This window comes from Mauremys reevesii, linkage group 19, assembly GCF_016161935.1.
Source record: "Mauremys reevesii isolate NIE-2019 linkage group 19, ASM1616193v1, whole genome shotgun sequence".
Classification (NCBI taxonomy): Eukaryota; Metazoa; Chordata; order Testudines; family Geoemydidae; genus Mauremys; species Mauremys reevesii.
This window is the reverse complement of record NC_052641.1, coordinates 9,026,683-9,050,816: the sequence shown is the minus strand read 5'-3', so window position 1 is coordinate 9,050,816 and position 24,134 is coordinate 9,026,683. Positions and strand designations below refer to the sequence as shown.

The 24,134-nt window shown below is 50.3% G+C and overlaps 1 protein-coding gene across 3 annotated transcripts in view; it reads left to right on the top strand.

Moving 5' to 3' along the window:
* The window catches only part of WHRN (whirlin), a 105,698-nt gene that overhangs the window by 5,064 nt on the left and 76,500 nt on the right, over positions 1-24,134 (top strand). For 2 of the 3 annotated variants that reach the window (XM_039506892.1, XM_039506891.1), the window contains exon 2: positions 23,149-23,364. The exons of the other annotated variant lie outside the window; for it this stretch is intronic. In XM_039506892.1, coding sequence (XP_039362826.1) covers positions 23,149-23,364 — 216 coding nt within the window. The remainder of the gene's footprint in view (positions 1-23,148; positions 23,365-24,134) is intronic. 3 annotated transcript variants of the gene reach the window in all.

Genomic DNA, 24,134 nt, shown 5'->3' with positions numbered 1-24,134 from the left:
CATAGCATAGTAATTATTTTGAAAGAGTCTTACAAAGACAGGATATCCTGAGAGTGGAAACTTGGCTCCAAGATAAGACTGCCACGAAGCCAGACAAAGGAGACATAAATTGATGAGTTACATACCATTCCACCTGAAAATTTACTGTTGTGCCGTGACTTGGATATTGGAAGGAAGCTATTTTAGTGTAAATGAGAGAAAAAGTAGGATTCTGACATAAGTAGCTAGATTACCTGAGCACTCCAAATCAAATTCACGTAATGACTGGCTTCTTAACCGAGTGCGAGCGCTGGAGGTTTATGCCTAGCCTGCTCCGTAGTCTGTATGTATTTCATCCAAATAAGAATTAAATGACTTCATTACAATTGTAGCTCCATCGCTCTAGCACTCAGGGGCTTATCAAAAACACATTGTAATTTAAATCATACTCTAAGTGAAGATGTTTGCATTGTCTCTATGCTCTCTAGCGTTCACCTGGTTGTGTTTTCTCTTGCTACAGTATATCCTTGGTATTTTAGCAACAGACAAATGAGCATATGTTTCACTAAGCCATAATATTTTGTCCAGCACACTTTCAATTCAAAAACAATGTAAGCTACTTATCACACAAGGAGACATTTCTCCTCTTCACTTATTGTAGGGTGAACAGATGTCCTGATTTTATAGGGACAGTCATGATATTTGGCGCTTTTTGTTATATAGGTGCCTATTACCCTCCACCCCCGTCCTGATTTTTCACACTTGCTATCTGGTCACCCTAACTTATTGTCAGGTTCTTATTTTGCAGCTCATTTGTTTCAGTTTGAAGGAAACAGATAATTGGGCCAGATCCTCTGCTGGCGTAAATCAGCAGAATTCCAATGAGTCCGATTCCAATCTAAGCTACACCAATGTAAATCTAGAGTAACTCCACCAGAATCAATGGAACTTCATGGATTTACCACATCAAAGGATCTGGCCTGATGAGTTTGATTCTGATCTCATTCCTGCTGGTGCAGATCCAGAGTAACTCCACCAAAGTCAGTGGACCCACCCTAGATTTGCACCAGTGTAACTCAGATCAGCATCTTTGAAAGGATTCTGTGATCTCATTTCAGGGATCAGGAGCCAGGGCAGAGGCTGTGATGAGACAGATCTGTTGCTGGAAAGCAAAATAAATACAGAATACAGTAGTGCGATGTGACAGCTCACAAGTAGTCTATCCTTTTAGCAGGTGTGTTCCCCTTGTGCAGGTCTGTCTGAGAAGACTTGTTTGTGATGGAAGAGGCTCAGGTGGCCAGAGGGTAGATTTTATCCATTTGTCCTTGTTTGCCTCAGTTTGGTACACAGGGTTTTAATTCCCTCCGAGATGTTCTTTTCTTCTCATGCTCTGCCTCTGCCAAGCAGGCGTTTTTAAAAAAAATAAAATCAAATCTCCTTTGAATTATTTTTAACAGTCTGTTCACTTGGATACACAAGGCAGCAAGCCGGGCAATCTTTTAAAAGGCTATAATATTCTGTCCGAGTTATAAAGAGCTCCGGCTGCTGGTTCTCTAGTGGGGTACCGTGCAGCATTGCTAAGGCACTGCTGAGAAGCGACAAAAGAGACATGCTGATCTGAAGCTTGAAAATATATTTAGAACAATCCTGCCTCCCAGACAATTTAAAAGAACACGAGCCTCATTTTGTTGTTTCTGGTTGCTGCCCAATTAATTGATTAGCGTAATTTGACACTGCTTCCTTGCTACAATTAATAATCGCCATTGCATTTCACCAGACATTCAGCTGAAGCAGTGTGTACGGATGAGTGTACTCTTTAACCCTCCAGATACTTGCATTTTCCGGACTGACAGACAAGTGACTGTTGAGGCAAGATAGATAGACACAGAGAGATCCCTGTTTCCCCAAAAGGTATCAGACTTGTTCTTATAAAAGCTTTTACTCATACAGATGGTGCTGGGTTAGCTCCTCTGTACATTTTAGAAGCCGGTGTACAAACAGTGGCCAAAACTGAATCTCTAGGGTGGTTGCAGCAAGGACAGGATGGATGTGAATAGTAGGATTACCATTCATCTGCCCTGATAATTCGCTGGAGGCGACATCTGAATCCTTGGTAAATGGATCTTGGGTGGGTGTGGGTTTGTTTGTTTTTTTAATTGCACTACCAAAAAAAAATTGATACAAGGAAAAAATGATCCCAAACACAGACATCTAAAAAAAATAGCCTTGGGCTTCTGCTATGCTTCGCTCTCCTGCAAGCAATGTGCATTTTAATTCTAGCAGCATGCCAAGCTCATGAGGACAGGGGAAGTAACCAGAGTCCCCAGGATTTCCCAGTCGAGGAGAGGGGATGGGTTGGCTATTTGAGTCAGAAACGTTTGTATTTTAACTTTGTTTTCATGCTCTTCAAAGGGAGACGCCACTGGCAATGCTGGAGCATAGAGCTGGCAGGTGATGTGCATGTTTTCCCGCACAGCTCTGCTGATGCAGCTCCCACCTGGCCCCTTTTGCTATAGTCCTGAGCCACCAATGTGCCACAACACTGCCCTGAGAGTCAAGAGCCAACCCCCTGCTCCTGAGCAGAGACTGTGACAAACAGGGAAGTGGGGTTTTTTGGTGGTGTGGACTAAGCCAAGATGACAACATTCATCTTATCTAGGACCTGGGGGAGGATTTGAACACAGGTCCACAGAAATGCTCTAGCTACAGAGAGGAAGGCTGGGCTTGTTGCTGTTATAGTGGCATGGGACTCAGGAGATATAGGTTCAATTCTCTGTTCTACCACAGGTTTCCTGCAAGCCCTTGGGCAAATCATTTAGGGTCTGCTACTCCTCTTAATTACACCAGCAAATCAGGAGTATCTCTTGCAATCGACGGAGTTCCACAAGTGTAAAAGAGATAAGGCCCTACGTCTCTCTGTGCCTCAGGTTCCCAGTTGTAATACCAGGCTAATAATGCTTCATTTCTCCCACCTGTTGTCTCTCTAGTCTGGCTAGATAGTAAGCTCTTCAAAGCAGGGACTGTCTCTTACCATTTATGTACATAGTATCTAGTACATTAGGGAGCAGTCTTGGTGGGGCCAGTAGGCAATGCTGGAATATAAATGATAAGAAAATCCTGTGACATTTGCTGGAATGTCATAAAGAAACATTTCTGCATCAGTGAAAAAATACACAAACTGACCCAACAGAGAAACTTCACTTTTCAGCCCAACTATGTATTAGAAGAAAACTAAACTGTAGGATGCAGAATAATTCATAGATTAAATTCTTTATTTTCTCTGGTCCCCCTCCCTTCTGGTTAGGCTGATGGATTTGGGGTCCTTTTCTCCATGTCATGCCTACTCAGAGAATTACAGAAGTCTAAATCACTGGCAGTCTCATTTAAACTGACAACACATTTCCTAGAGTTGTTTTGCTTTGCTTCTTAGATGGTGCATTACCCGAATGTTCCTCATTGACAAATGCAGAGTGCACATGTTATCCCACTGTAGAGAAAATCAACAGCTCGTGAACCAGGGATCCACCTAGAATATAGAGACATCAATCACCCCATTTTCCTCTCAAGCCCACAACCCTCACTGTTTGGGCTTAAAATGTTGCGTTCTGCACAACACCGGGAAGGGAGCCAACAATAGAAAGGGCTGTGTGGGCTGCTGGTAATTAGACCTGGTTGATTTTCTTTTTTAAATGGAAAAGGACTTCATGTTCCATGAATTTGCTTTCATTATTTTCTGTTTTGTTCAATGAAAAAACAAATACCAAAAAAATGTTGCGTTTGGGTACCCACAATCGATTTTTTTCCTTCCCCCCTTTTCTCAGCAGCAGGGGAAAGGGAAAAGAAAAAGGGAAGAATTGGGAAAAAAAATAGAGAATGTGAATGTTGTGGTTTATGGTCAAAAATCCAGTGTGGGGTGTGTGTGTTCGTTTTATTATCCAGAAAATTTCAAACAAAACAAACATTCTTTTCAAACGTTCAGTGAAAAATCCTCACTCGTCTTTGACTAGCTGTACTGGTGATAAGGACCCACAGGGCAGTTGTTCCAGGCCTGGGCATCAAAGAGGTTTGGGGTAATGCCAGAGTCTCTACAGCAGCAGGTCTGGACTAGCTCCTTCTACTGCAGCGTGCAGCCAGGTTCCGAGGTAGCCAGGGAGAACGCCCTAGGAGCCTGGAGCTTTCCTCAGTCATCCTCAGGTGCCTGCACCTAGCAAAGAGGTGGGGATCAAATCTGCCTACACCCCACACTGGGCCCTCTAAAGGCCTGTGAACAAATGTGCATATATTTACATAAGCACGAATGCTCATTTGCATACTTTTGCATGTTCACCGACTATTTGAAAACCAAAATATAGTTTAATTTCCACATTTTTCAGGGCCAGATTGGCTGTTCCCTCCTGTGTTGACTCCAGAGGCAGTTCCTCCTGGCTCCTTAAAAAAGTGGAGAGTTCACCTGAAGTCCCCTGTCTCTGTCCCCATTGTGATTTTTCCCTCTCTTATTTCTCACTGCTCGTCCTCCCCTGAGAAATCTCATGTCTGCCTCCTCTCTGTGTCTGCTCCCCCATCCCGCACTCCTATTTCTGTCCCCACCTCTCTTGCCACATCTCCTTTGTCTCTATCCCTTCCCAGCTGGCCCATAGCATACACACGTTATGCACAGGGCAAAGGGGAGAGGGCAGGGAAATCTGTGAAAAAGACTAAGCTCTGGCCAGATAAATCCTGAAGCAGCAGAAGGCAACGATGGGGCCGGGGCAAAGAGTGGAAAGCCTGAGCCTCCAGACAAAAGCCGGGTGCTAGGCTGCTCTAGTGGAGAGCTGCAGGAATTAGGGTGGATGGGGGAAGACACAATGAAGATACTGACGAGAGGGATTGTGGGTGCAGCTGAACCTTGTGGAGAGGAGGTCAGAGACAGGCCCTTCATGGGAAGAGTCAAGGCCGCAAAGTCACTGGGCCGGCCCAGAAATGTGTCAGGCCCTGTGTTCATGAGACAAACCACACTCAGAACTGCTGTAGTAAAGTATTTCTCCCGGCCTTGTCCTTCAGCTCCCACTGGGAGAGTGTAAGCTCAACTCAGTTCATCGCACTGCCGGACAGGTCAAAGTAGCGTGAAGACTCTGGGCCCAGTTCTGCCATCAGATATTCCTACTCAGGTCACACGTTAGCCTGACGGGCTTGCTGGTGCTGCAGACCCCCTGGGGAATGGAGGCCTCTCTTTCTGCACAGGTACAGGATGGGCCATTTCAACGGTCTCCACACAGCCCTGCCAAGAGGGACCCTCTCTAGAGGGAGAGCAGCCTCCATAGGTCATTCAGAGGCTGCCAGTAAGGGAGGCAATTAGTGATAAATGGGACCCACTCTGGAATAGGACTCAGGAACTGTGGGTTCTACCCCTGCCTTGGCCACCTACCTGCTCTGTGGCCTTGGGGAAGTTACTTCATTTCCCCTCTCTGGGCCTGTTTCTCCTCCCGCCCTTTGTCTAACTCACCTGTTTAGACTCCAAGTTCTTTGGAACACAGGGAGTGTCTGTCGTATGTTCGTGCAGTGCCCAGCACAATGGGGCTCCAGGCTCAGCTGGGACCCTAGTTGCTGCTGGAATACTATTAATAATAATCGTGTTCTCTCCAGGGCGGGTGCAAGGCTGTTTCGCGCCCTAGGCGAAATTTCCACCTTGTCCCCCGAGCCCCGTGGCAGCACTCTGCCCCTCCCCAGCCCTGAGGCACCCCCCCATGGCAGCTCCCCCCCTCCGCCCTGAGACACCCCCCTTCCCCCTGCGGAAGCTCCCCCTGGCCCGGGGAACCGTGGGGCAGCTCCCCGCCCCAGCTCACCTCTGCTCCGCCTCTGAGCACGCCGTTGCCGCTCCACTTCTTCCGCCTCCCAGGCTTGCGGCACCAATCAGCTGTTTGGTGCCACAAGCCTGGGAGGGAGAGAAGCAGAGCGGGGCGGCATGCTCAGGGAAGGAGGCAGAGCAGAGGAGAGCTGGGGCGGGGAGCAGTTCCCCTGAATGCCACCCCCCCTTGCTGCAGGCGGCCCTCCCCGCGCCCCCCTGCCCCAGGTCCTTCCGCCTAAATGCCGACGACGACCGGGGCGGCCAAAGATCCGGCCGCCATAGTCGCCGCCAAAGGACCCGAAATGCCGTCCCCCAAATGCTAGTGCCAGGTCGCCTAATGGGTTGCACTGGCCCTGGTTCTCTCTCCAGGGAGAAGGTCTCTGGGGGATAAGGAGTGCATACTTCAGTGACACCAGATCCCTTCCCCGTTTTGTATGCCTGGGCTTTCTGCTCCTCCCACGGGCACAGAGGGGCGCTCTAAGCCACGGGCAGCAAACGGTCTCATTTTAAAAGTGCATTTCTTTCCCCCCTCCCACCTGTCCTCCATAACAATGCTGGAAGCTTCCTCTGTGCTGTTGACAACTGGTTGTTCTTGTCCAGCCTAATTGGGTCCAAAGGGCCAAGAGTTGAGGACGTTCAGCTCTTTGATTCGCCCGTCTCTTCTAATAGGGACATGCCAGGAGAATGCAGGAAGCAGTGGTTGTGCAAACTTCTGCGTGTTCTTTTGGCCATGTGTTAAGACTCGCTCCCTTTCTTTCTCTCGCCCCTTCTCTCTTTCACGCCCGATGTTTCTATTCTGGATGGAATCAATACAAAACTGTGTGGGAGTCTTCCAATTATCTAGAACCTCAGCACTAGTCTTTGCAGTTAGCAAACGGCAGATAATTACCCCAGGCAGAGGAATGCACTCCTACCCTCTGAATAGCTCAAGCAACCAAACAGGTCCTTAGAGGCTGTTATTGATAGAAGAAAAGGTGGGAGGGGAAAAGAGGGGGATAGAAGGATGGCCCACAGTTAATGCTCCTTGTATCCGGCTATACCTGGAACCAGCTAGAGCGAATGGCCCAGGATAGAAGACTCTGGAGATCTGTGGTTGGCGGCCCATACCCCGGTTGGGGTGACGGGCATGAATGAATGAAATGAATGTATCCAGCTGTGATCTACAGCGGTGCCACTAACCAAATGAATTGGAATAGATTGCTCATTTCATTAGCAGTGAAGGTAAGCAAGTGAGCCACAGCCGTAGGAGATGGGCCTTTTATTCAGGCTGCCAGGGAACTCGTTGTGATTAATGGCCATTGATTTATGACAGCTGCATTCCTGCTGAGGGGCCAGGGAGAAGTTTTTAGAAGGCTTCTCTCTTTCAGCTTCCTCAGGGCGAGGACCGGTCAAGAAAAGAAAAAGCAGGGAGGAGAAGGGAAACAAATTCTGTCGATCTCATTAGGCACTATTGACATAAATGAATTTTCCCGAAGGATGAAATAAGTCAGAAGCATTGATCCTAGCATATAAAATGCTGTATTGCAAATCCATTTCATAGCACCATGCAGCAGGCAGGGTATTTATATTAATGACTCATTAAAGCTAGGCTATTTTAAAAGTGCTTTAAAATAAAAGAAATCTACTTAAATCATGAAAGACTGAATGGACAATTAAAGAATAGAGGGAATCACTAGCCTTGTAAAATCTGTCCTGTACCTGTCTTTGGCACTTGCTTCCCATAATAATACTTACGGATGATTAGTGTCTGCTTCCCGGCTGTGATTTTTGTAAGGGTGGTCCCCTGATACTACCGTTCTCCAATGCCACTTGACTTATTTCCTTTAGCTCCTCTCCCTACCCCCTCATACGCGCGCACACACACACACTGTCTTACAGACTTGCACAGAGCCTTTCATCTAACGGTCTCAAAAGCACATTACAGGCACTTTGCTCACTGATGAAAAGCAGCTGCCTCTGGGGTGGATCACAGGAGCCAACAGCACACAGCAAGTTGACACAACAGTTTGAGAAAGGAAGTGAAGGAGTCTGTATCCAGTTGGCACTGCAGGGGGAATTTAAGGAGGCAGAAATATTTTAATTTACTGATCGAGCCAAAATGTACTAGGTGCTTTCCAGACATAGAAGACGCACCTTGTCCTGAAGAGCTTACAGTCTAAATGTTGTAATTACCTAAGCTGTTCTTTGCCCAATAGTATCACTACTTTCAAAGGCTGAGAGAGAACTTAATGACTTTAAGAGGACTGCACCATGGTTTTTCTTCACATACTGAGCCTATGTAAAGGTTCTCCACCATGGTCTCTCAACCTGGGCCTCACAACCACCTGCCCTTTCTCAGATGAAGAAGTAGCTCCCCAAATCTTTCCCCGTTGTAACATGGAGTCATGGTGAGGAAAACTGAGAACCGCCAGCTTACCTCGTATCAGCCTCAGGGCACCAGGGAATTCAGTTGTTGGTTGGCTCCTGCTTGCCCTGTCTGATTTCTGCTATCGATTTCAGTCTTTCCCAGCCACGAATGCTCGGTGAAGGGAGGGAAGGCTCGTGACACAGCTTTAAGATTTGGGATAAGGGCAGAATTCAGCCCTGGTGTGAGTAAAGCTCTCTTGCAGTCCATGGAGTTGCACCAGTTTATGTCAGGACTGAATTCCACCCCATGAAACCAGCATTTCAAAGGCTAAAAAAGTCTTAAGTAGGAAAGAGGAGACACCCCCCCACCCAGGCCCTGTTTGGCCTCAGGGGTCTAAGGAGAATCTGGATGGGCAGCAGCTCGCTATGAACAGCCTGATGGCACCAGCAAGGAATCAATCTGTTCAGGGTTTGTCTAAGATGGAATGAGCTCCCGGAACCTGCTGATGGGAAGCTGGACTTCTGGGCAGCTGTTCCTTTCCCATTCCTGTTTCACACCGAGAGCAGTCTGTTGACCTTTCCTTCCTCTCATGCCGACCTCTCACCCTCTTTGCCAATCCAGCCCTGATCTGTTCCAGCTTCAGGAAGTGTGAGCCCCGCTGCAAGACCCCTGCTGATCACCTGCCAACTAAGGAAGCTGCATTGGTGGAAATTGGCCCCAACCTCCCCTCTGTCAGGGGGCCAGTGCTGCCCCCATAATCCATGCCCAGTCCTGCCCCCTAGGCCTATGCAAACACTCATGCCAAGGCAGTCCCTGCCTCAGAGATCTTACAACAGGCGGATGAAACAAACCCGGCACAGCGGGGGATGGAAGATGAGCTTCCCACTTGCTGACATGTAGCAGAGAGGCCAAGAGCTGGCCGAGCCTGGGGAATGAACCCTTCTCTTTTCTCTGGAGATGGTCCCCCCAGCCAGGGCCAAGACACTTTGGAGGGGAGGTGGCCTGGCTGCTGCCCATGGGGTGCCTGTTCTGTGGCTCACTGACAGGCCTTTGGTGCCAGGGCTGTCAACCCAGCCCCTTCCCACCAGGGCTGAACCCACTGAAAGATCAATAAAGAAGAGAGAGGGATACGATTCCTGCTTGCAGCGTGTCTGAACAGCTGGGCTGAGATCAGGAACCACTCACAGTCAGTGGATGGGAAGAAGCGCAGGGAAAAGAAAGCAATTACTGCAGGAGCAGGGGGTCTCCCATCCGCAGGGCTGACTTCGTCCCTGTGACATACTGAGGTTGGTACAGACTTAGGGTCAATTCCCAGGGTCAATTCTTTCGTGACCTTGGGTGAGCCACTTAGTCTCTCCGTTCCTCAGTTTCCCCATCTGTGACAAGGAGGTAACATTGTTTCCTTTCTCCCACCCTTTGCTTTGACTGTCAGCTCTCTGGGGCAGGGACTTCTCTCACTGCGTGTGTACAACGCCCAGCATGATGGGGCCCTGATCTTGACTAAGGCCTGTAGGTGTTCCTGTCACCCCAGTGTACGCAGCCCATTGAAAGGAGTGAGATCCCGAGGAGGTAGGCTGCCTAGTAGTTTGCCCTGCAGGACTATATGGAGCAAATGGGCATTCAGGTTTATACAACACTACCTTGGTGTAACCGAGAGGAGACTCTAGCCTGCTCTATGGGTTTAACGCTGGGTACCTAGGGCTCCATTCCTTGGTGTCCAATGGCTCCCTGCTGGCATAAAGGGGCGGTCCCCAGGGAATTCCCCTGAAGTCAAGGGTGTGTCATGCCGGTGTAGTGAGTAGCTGAACCTCTGCTGTCCCCAGTGTGGGATGTTTGCTGAGTTTGTTCCCAAGGAACAAGAGCCTCCTTAGAACTTTCCTTTCCTCCTGATTATTCCTGGCTACCTCAGTGGCCTGTAGGAGCAGTGGACAGCTGAGCACATGTTAGGACAGCCCCTCTCACCTACCCCAGGGGCTGAATCAGTCAACGACTGGCCCAGCATGGGGTGGTGTAAAGTCACCATTGGCCCTGGAGTCCAGGGTTGTAATCTGATGCCGTAACCACAAGGCTGCCCTTCCTGGGTACCTCAGACCAGAATCTGGCTGTATGTGTATTGGAATGGGGGTATTCCATCCTCCCTTGGGCTGGAACGCCCCTCGAGGGCTCGCAGAAAGACTTCTACCACCATTGCCCTTTTTCCGGCTCAGCCCATTTGCGCTTGCCTCCCTCTGGTTCAGTGGCTAAGAACAGCTTCCATTTACATAGCGCCTTTCAACCCAACATCCTCCCCAGACAGCGTCGAGGGGAATCTTGTGACAGGACTTTCGCTTCGCATCTCATTCTAAAGCTGTCACCTCGGTGCCTCCGGAACGCAGCTCAGTGCAGAACGAGAAGGAAGAGCAGCACTCACTGAGCACCAGCACCACTCCCTGCAGCTCCTTGCGGGTCTCCCATCCACATGTCAATCAGGGGCAGCTCTGTTTAGCGTGTCAGAGCTACAGAAGAACTCAGCCAGCAGTAGCACATCTACAGGCTGCACTTCATTACCTTGGTCGTTTGCATTAAATTGCACCATTAAATCCACTCAGCGTCCCCCTGCTGAAGCAGTGAAAGATGACAAGCCCAGGATGGAATTAAATAATTTATGGGTGCAGCCTTGCTCATGATGGTGGCTTTAAAAGTGGCCCAATGGCCTGAGGTATCCTTTGGAGGAAGTCTTCTCCACTAGTGCTACACAGCTGTCAGGAGTGAGGGCTATTTTACCTCCTCCTCCTTTGACAACTTTCAAAAGGCCTCAGGTAACATTTTTCAGTGAATAAGAAAATTACCTGTAAACTTTTTCCCTGGTAAAAAGTAAAGTCAGCCACCCCCATCTTGATACTGAAAGCTATTGAGAGCACTGATGGCCATGCACATCCAACTGGAATGAAGAGAATAAATGAGGATGGATAAGGATGTGACAGGTTCCCCTCCCCCAGGGGTGCCACTTGGGAACTGGGGTACCACTGAGCCCACCTGACCCACCAGCCAGGACTCCCTTCAACTGTACTGCTGTGACAAGCTGCAGACACGCTTCCGGTCTCACACTTTCACCGGCACACACATAGGGACACATTCAGCTGTTGTAACATGCAAACAGGCTTTCTGACTAGCCCCTGCATGGGAAGGCTTCAGCTAAGGAACTGCCCAGTTACTCAAGTGCCCACCCACCTCTAGAGTGCAAACCCCAAATTATACCATCTTGCGCTGCACCAGGAACTGTACAATATGGAGCGTTGGATACATGGCGTTTGGCAAGTCTAAGATTTCCCCAGCGACATCAGATCCTGGGCTACTAAGTCCCACATCCTGCCCCTAACCGGGGCCAATACAAGGTACTTCTGGGGAAAGCAAAAGAAAAAAATCCTATAATGCACATAGATGATTGTGCAATGCAGCGTGGGGGATGGACCCAAGGGTTCTTTATTATCCCGCTTCTGAAAGCATGAGCTATGATAACTCACTTGATCCATGGATCTGCGTTTGAGCCTCAGGTCAGTCCTTTGCCCCGGAGCAGACGGAGGACCTGAATCATGGTTGCTCTTGTGCAATCATTGACAAGTGTGAAATGCTCCCAGATCAGGATGGTAACGTGGTCCAGTCGTTTTGCACTGGGGTAAACGAGGAGGCAAGGTGGAGGGGGAGCAGCCAATCAGGCCCTGAGAGTGGGAGTGCGCCGCCCATTGTGCGAGCGGGTTCACTTGAAGTCTCTACCGTACCCCACCTAGCCAACAGCACACAGGTATTGTGGGGCTGTCCTGAGGTGCTGCAGTACTAGGGTGACCAGACAGCAAGTGTGAAACATCAGGATGGGGTGGGGGGTAATAGGAGCCTATATAAGAAAAAGACCCCAAAATTGGACTGTCCCTATAAAATCGGGACATCTGGTCACCCTATCTAGTACTAGAATAACAGGGGCTATATAAGCCCATAAGACAGAACACAAGCGGCACTTTGAAGAGGCCCCTCTTAGCCGGCCATCTTTGACAGCGGATGAGAAAATTAAGGTGGGAGGAAACAGGGGGACTCTGGCTGAAGCCGACACAACCTCCCCAGTGAGGGAAAACAGTGAGATATTTGGGTTAACTTGGGGCTTGCCAAAGCGTCTGAGTGATTGATAGCTGCATTGGGACGTCGTCTGAAGCTTCTCCCATTCAGCTCTGCCAATGCCTCTTAATTCTGCAGCTCTGCCTGCCAGTGTTTCATAAAGGCCTGTTTTAGTGCACAGAATGCGTTCAAAATCTGTGCCAGAGCTCCTGTGCCTACCGTGCTTCATTCCCATACGTGCCCAGTGCCACTGTTCAAAGGAAAGCACCGTTTCACCTCCTCCAGGCTGCACCAACATTCATCCACACCCACTGCTGCTTCCAGAGGAGCTGAAAGCTTCCAGATGTCCTGAGGATTTCTGATCCTGGAGTAACTCAGACCTTGTATTCACTTGTCTGACCCACAGTTGATTCACCCAGGGCTTCAGGACAGATTTTCTCCATTGCCCCTGTCTATTCTGCTAATGCACTTACACCTGGAAGGATGTTCTTGTGGTTACAAGATTGGAGTGGCTCTTAGGAGATTTGGGTTCAACTTTCTGCTCCACTGTAGACTCGCTGTGTGACCTTGGGCAAGTCACTTAATCTCTCTGTGCCTCAGTTCCTCGTCGGTAGCACAAGGATGATAATACTTACTTTGTGCCTCTTGTCTATTGAGATTGTAAACTCTTGGAGGCAGGGACTGTGTCTCACTACGGGTATGTCTGCTCTGCCATCGGGAGGTGCGATTGGAGCATGTGTAGACATGCCCTAGCTAACTTCAATGTAGCTAACTCGAATAACAATGGCAGTGACGCTGCAGCAGCACAGGCAATGGCTTAGGCTATCCCCACCTGCCTAGGATCCTAGGTACATACTCGAGTGGGCTAACCTGTGCTGCTAGCAATCACGTCTCCTGATTGCAGTGTAGACATACCCTTGTCCAGTGGAGCCCTTGTCTCTAGGCATGACTGTAGCATAGAAAATAATAATTCAAGCTGCTTTGACCAGCGCCTTTGTGTCCTAACATACAGACCCTGCTAAATGCATCTGGATCCTGTAGCACCTTACTCTACTCTTGTCTTGAGCAGGGAATTGGGCTGTGGCTTGCCAGTGTGGATTTAAGGATGAGACTCCCCAGCCTATTTTGACTTGTGACCTATAGAAAAAAGATGGATTTGTCCCCAGAGATGAAACCCTAGGGTCAAACTCATCTCAGGTGTAACTATTGACTGCAATAGAGCTGTGTCCAGGATTGAATTTAGTCCCTGGTATTTTTACCCACTTGCAAAGTTACTATTGTTTATTATTACATATATTTTATAGCTCCATACTGCAGATGGTTATGAGGCATTTCCAGACAGACTATTTTGTGAAATAGCTGCATAAAAATGCTTTCCAAGTTGGCACAATCTAATGAATCAAAAAATCCACTTTGATAAATATGCCTATCTATGAATGCACTTTCCCAGCATGTGCTTAAGCTCCTGTTGACTTCCTCTTGATGACAGTGGGACTTAAGAACATGCTTAAAGTTAAGCACATGCCTAAGTGCCTTCTTGAATGAAAACCCCTATAGGTTTGTTTTCCAGGAGGAAAAAAAACACCATTTAATAGGATATGGTATTCTTCTCTTCCTTTCCTTAACCGGTGCATAGTGTTGCTGTGCATTGTTAAACAGCTGCCGTGTTCTACTCCAGAGGTGGCTGCATTTTCAATGGTGCATGAAGTGATTTATTACACTCACACAGTTACTCACATAAATATCCACACATTTAATCCTTCAGCTGGTATATACATTTAGCTTCTAATTTTTCCAATGTCATGTGTTTCCATGAAAGGTTTATCCATTTATTGTTGCAATGACCTTTAATTTTTGGAAAGGATATTAACCCAATAAAGGCTGAATTAAAATAAAGTTTCTGGCATGAAGCCACACATGTCAGGAGGGATCTTGGACAATCCTTAACTCACCCCTTTGTCCTTTGGCATTAGAAGAGTCTCTGTGTGTGATGACAGGGTGTATATAAGCTGCACACCGGGTCTCGACATCCAGAGCCATATTCTAGCCTCAGTTGCACACATGGACCCCATGAATTGAAAGGTGTCAGACAGGTGCATGTGAGGAGGGAGGTGCGGTTTTACCTGTAGAACAAAGCTCCATGGAGCTGGTCAGGGCACTTGCTAGGATTATTTTAACCCAGTCTGCAGATGGCATGGCCTAATAGAAGGCGCATCAAGCCAGGAGGCAAGGCTTCTATTCCCAGTGGCCTGTTGCATGACCGTGGGCAATTTCCTGTCTCATTTTCCCTCCCACCCTTTGTCCATCTTGCCTGTGTAGGTTATACCCTCGTTGAGGGAGGGACTGTCTCTTCGCACATGTTTGCACAGCACTGTAGTGGGGCAGATGCCCCACAGAAAAGGGGCTAAAAGCAGCCTTGGAGAGGGCTGCAGCAGGGAAAGGGATTAAGAACAGCTGGGGGAAGCTGACTGGGTAGCTGACCCCAGCTGTGGCCGGCTCCATCAGGGCCCAGCTTGCCCTTATAAGAGGGCTGTGGGGCAGAAGGAAATGCTCTCCCTAGCTTCCTGAGAGAGAAGGACCTGGAAGAGAAGGGTACCTGAAGTGGTGCAGTGCTGGGGAGCTCCAGCCTAGAAAAACCCCAGGCTGCAGGCCTAGTTAAGGGCCCATGAAGGGTACCAGCAGGGTACCTGAGGTGGAGCAGTGCTGGAGAGGGGCAGAGGGAGCTCCAGCCTAGAAAAACCCCAGGTCTTGCAAAAAGGGCCAAGAAACGGTACTGGGGCTGCAGCGGGGCAGCCTAGAGACAGGCAAAGGCAGGTGGTCCTAACCCCCTTGCCAATGGTGAGGGGTTTATAGACTGCAGTCTGCCCCAGTGAGAGGGGGCTAGATGGTGACTGGCAATTGCCACTGAGGCAAGGTGGGGATAGAGGGTTGGGGGTTCCCCTGGGTGGGGAGACCCAGATTGTAGGTTACTCTGGGGCAAAACCCTGATGTAAAGGGGCACTGGGGTCCGGGAGGGACACAGGGGGCCAGTGGCACGAGAGACACCGGCCTGCAGAGGGTGCTCTGGGCTGGAAAAGAGCTGATTCCCAGGATGACCAGCAGGAGGTGCCGCACTGGTGAGTCTTTGCCCTGCCACAAGCATCTGGCACAAGAGGGGGCGGGGCGGGGAGGGTTGGTGGTTTGCTATGAAGCTACTGCTACAGCAGGAGTGACGGGCTGCTGGAGCTGTGACTCCATCCCACTTAGCAGCCTTAGGAGGCATCCTGCCTGCCTCTGAGCTCAGCAGGGCATAGACGGGGGTGGGAGCTGGGACCACAATTGAGCTCACAGGAAGAAATGGAGCTTGGAAGCAAATGTTGTTTTTGTGGCAGAAAAGATCTTGTTTGGGTAACGGGCACAAATGTTTTCAAGCCAGGGTGGTGGTGGTAGAGGGAGCTCATTATCTGCTGTCACTGGTGATTAACTTCCCTGCCTGGTGCTGCTGTTTGAAGTAAGTAACCAATTGTTTTTAAAAGCTGAGACAGGAGGATTTTGTGAGTGAAGGGCAAAGTTCCAGCAGCCCCTTTACTGTGAAGTTAAGGACAAATGGAGCAATTTCATCAGTATTCAAGTGGAAACTGTGCCGGCATCCCATTAGATGTGGCTGCTTAGATGTAGCAAATGCAATGTCAGGATTACAGAGCCAATTTCTTTCCCTTATTTGTTTCTAATTCTTTCTTTGCTGGAGCAAAAACCAACCCCCAACTACCAAAATAACTGGATAGGTCACCTGCCTCCAGAGCTGGGATTTGTGCAGATCGGTGATTGCTGCCAGCTCACTCAAACCCCTGGCTGAGGGGTAGGAAGGATGGTCTAGTACAGGGCTTCTCAGAGTCGGGCTGCTGCTTGTTCAGGGACAGCCCCTGGCAGGCCGGGCCGGTTTGTTTACCTGCCGCATCTGCAGGTTCAGCCCATCACAGCTCCCGTTGGCTGCGGTTCGCCGTCCCAGGCCAATGGGGGCCGCAGGAAGCGGTGCGGGCCGAGGGATGTGCTGGCTGCCCTTCCTGCAGCTTTCCCTGAACAAGCGGCGGCCCGACTTTGAGAAGCACTGGTCTAGTAGGCAAGGCACTAGGCTAAGACTCAAGTCTTGGGTTCAGTTCCTGCGCTGCCACAGTCTGTCTGTGTGACCATGGGCAAGTCACTTAATCTATCAGTGCCTCAGTTCTACATCTGTAAAATGGGGATAACAGCACTGCCCTGCCTCACAGAGATGGGTGTGAGAGAGAATAAACTGGAGATAAATGAGGACCGGATCCACTAAAAAGTCAGCTCTAATCCCTTTAAAATATGCCGTCTTCTCCCTTCCAGACCCTTCCTGCCTGGCAGATTCTTGTCCTCTTCCTGCTCCTGGATCTCTCTTCTGCCTCCCATGCAAAGTGTGGTGGTAGTGGCTTTGGTCCACCCTAATTGGGGCTGTATAACTATCCCTGTGCTGGTCAATGCAGGGCACTTGTCGGGGCCCATAGTACTGGGCTGGTCAGAGAAGGCAGCTGCAGTCACAGAGGTCCCTCTATTGATGGCGCGCTGGGCAGGCAGCCAGCCTACAGCCCCTTCGTGCCAGCTGTGTTGGTGCAAAGGGCTGTGAGCCTGGCAGAGCCAGATCCTGGGGAATTCCCCCAGCGTCAGGCAAGTCCTTATGCAGACAGCACCAGGGGTCCTGGCACTTCTTGGGGCAGGCCCTGGCAGTGCGGGGGTGTCAGTGCTGTTCCAGGGGAACCACAGGCCTGGTCGGTGAACTGCTGTGTAACAGCTGCTTGTGGCCATGAGCAGCCGGGTACAACAGGGCAGCCCTAGGCCCTGGAATAAGGAAGGAGCAATGGTGGCTTGAGGCACCCTCAGGTTCTGGGCTTGTTTCAGCTTGGTCACATTGATGAATTGGGTCCCGCAGCCGCCATGCTGGCCTGGCCTATTCCTTTGGGGGAGCCGCTCTGAAAAGCCGCCTGCAGCGGCCTGGTGACAGACAGCACCTTCGTTTCCACTCCCTGCTGCTGCCTGGGAGCCCTGGCCCAGCTGCCTGCTGCCAGGCAGGGCTCTGCATTCACTTTCCAAGCCTCCCAGAGTCTCTGCTGTCAGCTTCATACATAAAACATCTGGCTGTTAATTGAGATTCTGTTTCCCCGGCAGTACTGTCAGGGGAACACTGGGGGACCTTAAAAGTACCTTGTAAATCTCCGGCAGACTGTTTACCCAGCTTTCTGAGAGCAGCTCCCCTGGTGTTCCCACTCTGACAGAGGCTGACAGGGAGCTCAGAAGGAAGGGAAAAGCCACCCCTCCGCTCATCTCCTCCTCCCACCAGCAATGGTCATGCTTGTTCCTCCCCCAAGGCTCCCTCCCCGGTTTCCCCCCCCCCCCTGCTGTTTCTGGCATTTTTATCTCCTAAATGTGTTGGAAAGTCATGGCTGTACGGGCTCATGTCAGACCAGGGCCGGGTGTGGCGCAGCTGGGAACCTAAGCGAGGTCACGCCAATGGCTGGGCAAGCTTTCTCAGGCGAGCTCAGGTTCTCTCTAGCCTCACCGTTGCCAGGCATGACCTGCCACATGGCAAATCAGGGGTTAACTCCAGCTTAGCTTCCCCCCTTCCTTTGCACAGGTGATCAGAGGAAGCACTGGGGAAGGATTCAGCCCTGCACTAGCTTGCACTAATTCTGGGTGTGCAGCTTGGCCCTCAGTGCAGGTTAGGGTGCTGAGGAATCGTGCTCTATGGGATGGATGCTTAGGCGACAGATGGAGAAGAATGCACTGGGGAAGGGTGGGCTGCACAGCCTGGGTTTACAATGCAGTGTAGACACACCCTGGCTGCCCCTACAGGTCTGTCTACACTCAGGGCTGGCACCAGTGAAGGAAGGAGGTGCTTGGGGCGGCCAATGGAAAGGGGCAGCATGTCCTCTTGTCCTGCCACCAGATTGCTGCCGAAGAATGAAGTGGCACGATTGAGCTGCCGCCGAAGTGCCGCTGATTGGCTTTATCTTTTTTGCTTTCCTGCTTAGGGCGGCAGAAAAGCTGGAGCCGGCCCTGTCTACACTGCACACTAAACCCATGCTGACTCAGGTAGGACCCTACTAGGGCAGTGGGTCAGAGCCCAAGTCCCGCTGTGACTCCGGTCCAAGCCCTGTCATTTTTCAGTGTGGACTTCTCTCAAGCTGCAGGCCAGAGTCAGAAGGTCTGTGTAGTGCAGTGTGGACAGCACGGCTGGGTGAGACCCGGGTCCAGCGACTGGAAGCCCAGGTTTACAACGCAGTGTGGATGCTCAGGCAGAGATGGAAACATGAGGTAGATCTAAATGGCAAAATAAACCCCGTGGCAGCAAGTCTCAGAGCCAAGGTCCACCGACTCAGGCTTGCGCTAGAGAGCTAAAAAGAGTCATGTAGATGTTCTTGCTCAGTCTGGCGCTCAAACTCTGAGGCCAAGGGGGGAGGGTGGGTTTCAGAGCCCAATCTCCAGCCTGGGCCGGATGTGCTATGGCCCTATAAATAGCCATGTAGACCAAGCCCAAGTCTGTAGATGCTGGCTCTGAACAGGGCTGGCTTCAGCTTTTTTGCTGCCCCAAGTGGCAAAGAGGGGAGCCAGTCATGCAGCAGAGCCGGGAACAGAATGCAGGTCTCCTGACTCCCAACCTGGTGGCTGATCCACTAGACAAAACCACCTCTGCTTGTTTTCCTGCTCTTCTGCATTTATTTGTGATTACTTGGTATAGTCCTCTGCAAGGAAAAGACCTTGCTGTCCGTGGCTTGTTGTCTCTGCTGAAATGAACAGAGTTCTGTAGAATATAGAAATGCAACAGGGTTCTAAAGAAATTTGCTCTAAAACCCTACAGCATTTGATAGAGAACACGACCCTTTCTGTAGCTTGTTTTGACACTCGCTGTAGGACTGAATAGCAGGGCAATAATTCTTATGTTTTATAGATTAGTTTAAAAAATAACTGACACGGTCTCATTTTCTGTTGCAGTCTCTGTTTTAGGGCTGCTGTCTTAGCGTTTTTATACTGCTGCCCATCACTGTGGGCTGAGTGCTGTGGGGTTTTCGCATGCGCTCCTTCACTTTGTGAGTCTTTGCGGCATGTTTTCAGGGCCTCCATCACCCATCTGGGGCTTGCTGGTTTCAGAGCTTTATTACTGGCTAGTAGAGGGGGCTCTGAGACCGTTCCCCTTCACTGGGTTTCAGAGCCCAGGCCCCTCCCCAAGCAGGGGCGGCCACACAGCTATTTTTAGCCCACAGAGTCAGTTGACTTGGGCTCTGAGACTTGCTGCGGCTGGTGGGGTTGTTTTGTTCGAGGTTTTTTCCAGTGTAGATATTCTCTTGGTCTTCTGACTTGGATGTTGGCTCATACTGAACAGATCAACTAGTTCACGAGCCATATTAATTAGCTGATGCATGAACAAGGCTATACAGGTGCCGGGTATTATTTTTGATTATGTTCCTTGCTCAGGACAGGGCTGCCTTGGGATTTGCTTCATTTTAGCTCTGAGGAAGCTCTCACTGCTAAGGCAAAGCCAGTGTGGATTCATGTTTTGGAGCCTTCGCTCTCTCAATAGGTACCTGTTGGGGTGGAGGCAGTGGTGCAGACTGCCGGGTTCAGAAGTCACTGCAATTAATCCAAGGCCATGGATTGTTTTTAAAGACCTCCTGTCACAGGGTAGCTCCCTATTGGGTGCTGGGAAGTAGGCGAGTGCAAGCTGTCCCACAGCTAAAAGCCCCTCCCCATCACAGGGTAGCTGGTCTCTGTGGCTAGACTGAGCCCAATGCCCCAGGCTGGAGTGGGTGAGCCTAATCAGCTAATTAAAGATGGCCATGCTACACCTGGGTCTGGAAAGGCCGCTAGGAGACAGCTGAGAGGAGAGCCGAGATAAACTAAGCCCTGGGTAGCAAAGGTTAACTTCCATGGGGAGGGCTTAGAGAAGCTGCCTCAAGGAGGGAGCAGAGCTGGCTAAGGAGAAGAAGCTGTCAGCAGCTGGTGTGTCAGAGACCCCTGGAGGGGGTGGCCCTGAAGCCTGGGAACCAGGTACTGACTTAAGGCTGCTCTCTGGTTGGTTGTTTAACCTTTGCTGTAAAGGAATAAATCTCCGTGACTGGGTGTGGCAGCATGTTTGGAGCTGGGTTGCAGCGGTGGCCGATCTTGGTGGCACCTCCCTTCCGCTCCCAGAGTGGGCTGGAGGTAACTTGCAGCCAAATGGCTACCCGTGGCGAAGCGTGGAATGGGTGGTGTGCTGGATCCAGGGCTTGGGGATCCGCTTGCAGGGAGAGCGGCGGAACTGCCCCGCCAGGACAGTGCGGGGGTCTAGCTAATCCCATTTCCTGGATCTGAGAGAGGCCAATACCAGCACCTCTTGGCAAGTGTCCCCCCCCACCCACACACACCCCAGGCATGGTGCTCTAGTTCGGTTCAACTGGAGACCTGGCCCCCAGAGCTGGCTGGAAGAACCAGGAGGAGGGTGGGGGCTAGCATCCCAGTCACAGAAACATTCTCCAGGGGGGAGTGATGTATTTTTTTTCTACCCCCACAATATGCCCTCTGTACCTGGAGAGTGTGTGAGGTGGGGCAGCCTGGGCCCCCTTCTCTTCTGATCTAACTCCCTCAACACCTGGCGGTGGGGGCCTGGAGCCAGGCTGGGCAGGGAAGGGGCAGCCAGGCAGATCTGTGTCTTTTTGGGCTGGTGGGAGGGCTGCCTCCCCAAGGGAGAGGCTGGGTCTGCTGCCAGATATACATCAACAGCAGCGGGAGCTGGGCAGGCAGCTGCTCTGAGTGCCCGGGGCTGGGGAGCGGTGATACCTTGCAGCCACAGTTGCCCTGACTGGTCCACTTCCTCAGGCTGCTGTGCATCTCTGGGGCCAAGGCGACTGCCTGCCCCACCAGTTGCCCCAGCCCTGCTGCTGCCACAGCCACTGCCCAAGCCCCTTCTCCACCCTGGGCTCCTTGGCACACGCTCCCTGCCCTGCCCCCTATTCAAAGTGAGCATCTGCTGTCTCTGCCCCACAGGCATATGTATATTAAACTGGCAAAGCAGCCTCCGGCCGCTTGCAAATGCTAAGCTGCCTCAATATTACGTAGGATGACCAGATGTCCTGATTTTCTAGGGACAGTCCTGGTATTTGGGGCTTTTGTCTTATAGGTGCCTCCAACCTGCCCCATCCTGATTTTTCACACTTGCTGTCTGGTCACCCTAATCTTACTGAGCCCTGTGAGCAGCCGGTCGAGCTCCCCTAACGTTAATTACATGAAATGTAACTACAGAACAGCTCTCTGCCCTTTGCAGTACTAGCCAGAGGGGCAACCGGCAAATGGGCCCCGCTGGGTCTCCTGGTCCCCTCAGGGTGGGGTGGAGGTTTTTTAACTATTTGTGCTTGGGAGGTGTACGGGAAGGAACAGCACCCAAGACTGAGAGTCTCTTTCATGGGGCTGCTCCAAACCCCAGTGAAGTCAAGGGGAATCTTTCCAATTGTCTTCAATGGCCTGGGTAGAGGCAGTGCAGGTTTCCACACACACCAGTCCCTGTTGATGATGTAGCCCTGGCCTGCTCTGGCCTGCTTTCCCAAGGAGGAGAAATGGCTCCATCTCCAGACCTGGGTCAGTCCTAGGCTGCTCCTGAGCACCAGAGATCCCCTGTCCTGGATGACTGCAGCAGTCCTGCTGTTGGGATGTGGTGAGGATGGAGTGGGGAATTTGGGGTGAGCAGGCCTGGGGAATTGCCAGACCCATGATCCCTCTCTCCTGGGAGCCTGGCTGTATCAGAGACCAGAACAACTGCTTCAGAGGAAGGTGCAAGAAAAGAAAACCCCTAGTGCATGGGTATGGAATAACCTGCCTATCAGAGAAACTGCTTCCTAACCCCGTGCTGTAGGGGTTGGATTATGCCCGGAGACACAGAGATGTATATCTCTTCTAAAGCATTTGCACCCTGTCTAATAAAAAGAACAGGAGGACTTGTGGCACCTTACAGACTAACACATTTATTTGAGCATAAGCCTTCGTGGGCTACAGCCCACTTCTTCGGATGCATGGAATGGAACATATATTGAGGAGATATATATATATATATATATACACACATACAGAGAGCATGAAAAGGTGGGAGTTCTCTTACCAACTCTGAGAGGCCAATATACAACTCCCACCTTTTCATGCTCTCTGTATGTGTATATATATCTCCTCAATATATGTTCCATTCCATGCATCCGAAGAAGTGGGCTGTAGCCCACGAAAGCTTATGCTCAAATAAATGTGTTAGTCTGTAAGGTGCCACAAGTCCTCCTGTTCTTTTTGCGGATACAGACTAATGCTGCTACTCTGGACCCTGCCTAATGTAACTCTGGGTAACAGTGTGGCTGCTTTGCAAATATGGCAAGAGCATACAGTAGATCTGGATCCAAATATTGCAGAGGAAGGATGGTCCAGTGATTAGGGCACTTGCCTGCAACTCAGGAGACCCATCTGGTACCCACAGTTATGTTATACAGCATCCTGCCCATGTGAGATCATTCTCAATCCCCTGGTTCTTTGCATAAGAATTAGGGTTGTTAACTTCAGTGTCCTATCCTCATTCCAACATGTTTCCCTCTGACCCTGCTTCAATTTCAAGTTATGTGCACATCTTTGCTGCTTGTCCTATCGGGACAATGTGGGCTGTTAAACATCTGTTGTGATCTACCCCAGAAGTGGCTGCATTTCAGCAGAGGGTCCAAAGATCCCGAGTCCTGTAAAAGTTTCATGGATTTGTGAGGCTTGCTCCATCCATATTTGTAAAGTGCTTGGAGATCACCAAATGAATAGTTCCATAGCAAAGCAAAGCTTTGGCATTATCGAAATTCCATTTGCATTAATTATTTCCCTTGGGCTCTGGAATTAATTCCTTTTTTTCTCCTGGACTGTCTCACAGGCTCTGAAAGGCTCCAAGAAGCTGAACCTCTCGGTGCATTCAGTTGGGCGGATCCCTGGGGGCTATGTCACCAATCACATTTACACCTGGGTGGATCCCCAAGGGCGGAGCACGTCCCCACCCACAGGCCTGTCCCAGCACCAGAGCAGCTCCCTGCGGAAGGACGGCGAGAAGAGGAGTCACCTGCAGCTTCTGCAAGAGGGGGATGAGAAAAAGGTGAGCAAGAGGGAGAAATTCAAGCCCTGGGGCCTCATCTCCTCTTGCCATGGAAGTTCAAGCTGCCTCCACTCTATCATTCCATCTTCCATCGGTTCTTACCAGAACAAGGGCTGGCCCTCTGCTTCTCTAGGTCCTGTGCCATTGCCCTGCACCGCGCATAGTGCAGAATGCTTCCAAAGTGTTTTGCATTCACTTTGCAGTGATGCAAATGACTACAGAAGTGGGCAGGGCAATGGAGAAGAGGATCTCCAATCTCTGATCTGTTCCCCAAATTCACAGCTTTGTTCTCTTGACTCTCCATGTGATGCCCAGAAAACACCACTCTGATTTTTTTTTTTTTTTGGTCTAGATTTTAGCTTCAGCTTCTCAGTCCCTGTAATGACAGAATCGTGCAGAACTGAATAGGAACGAAGCCAGTGAGGCCCTGATAAAATATAACTGGGTTCAATAGAACTGAACAGAAAATGAGGCCCTTCTTATAGGCTTTTAGAATCAAAGGTTGTTTTGAACATCAAAGAGCCAACACCTTTCCTGAACTGAGATGGAAACAAGGCTCTTTCAGATGCAAATAGGACTATCAGTGGCACTTGCAGCTGGGAAGCTGATGATCAGACCAGAATCTGTTTCTGTGATGTTTCCCAGGCTGACCATTAACTTTGATGTCAATAACAAATCTGATTAATATGAAAAAATCCACACGGGCCTCTCCGGTGGTGGTTTGGGGCCTGGTTCATCTGGTGGTTGTATAGCAAAAGGACTTATTGCTG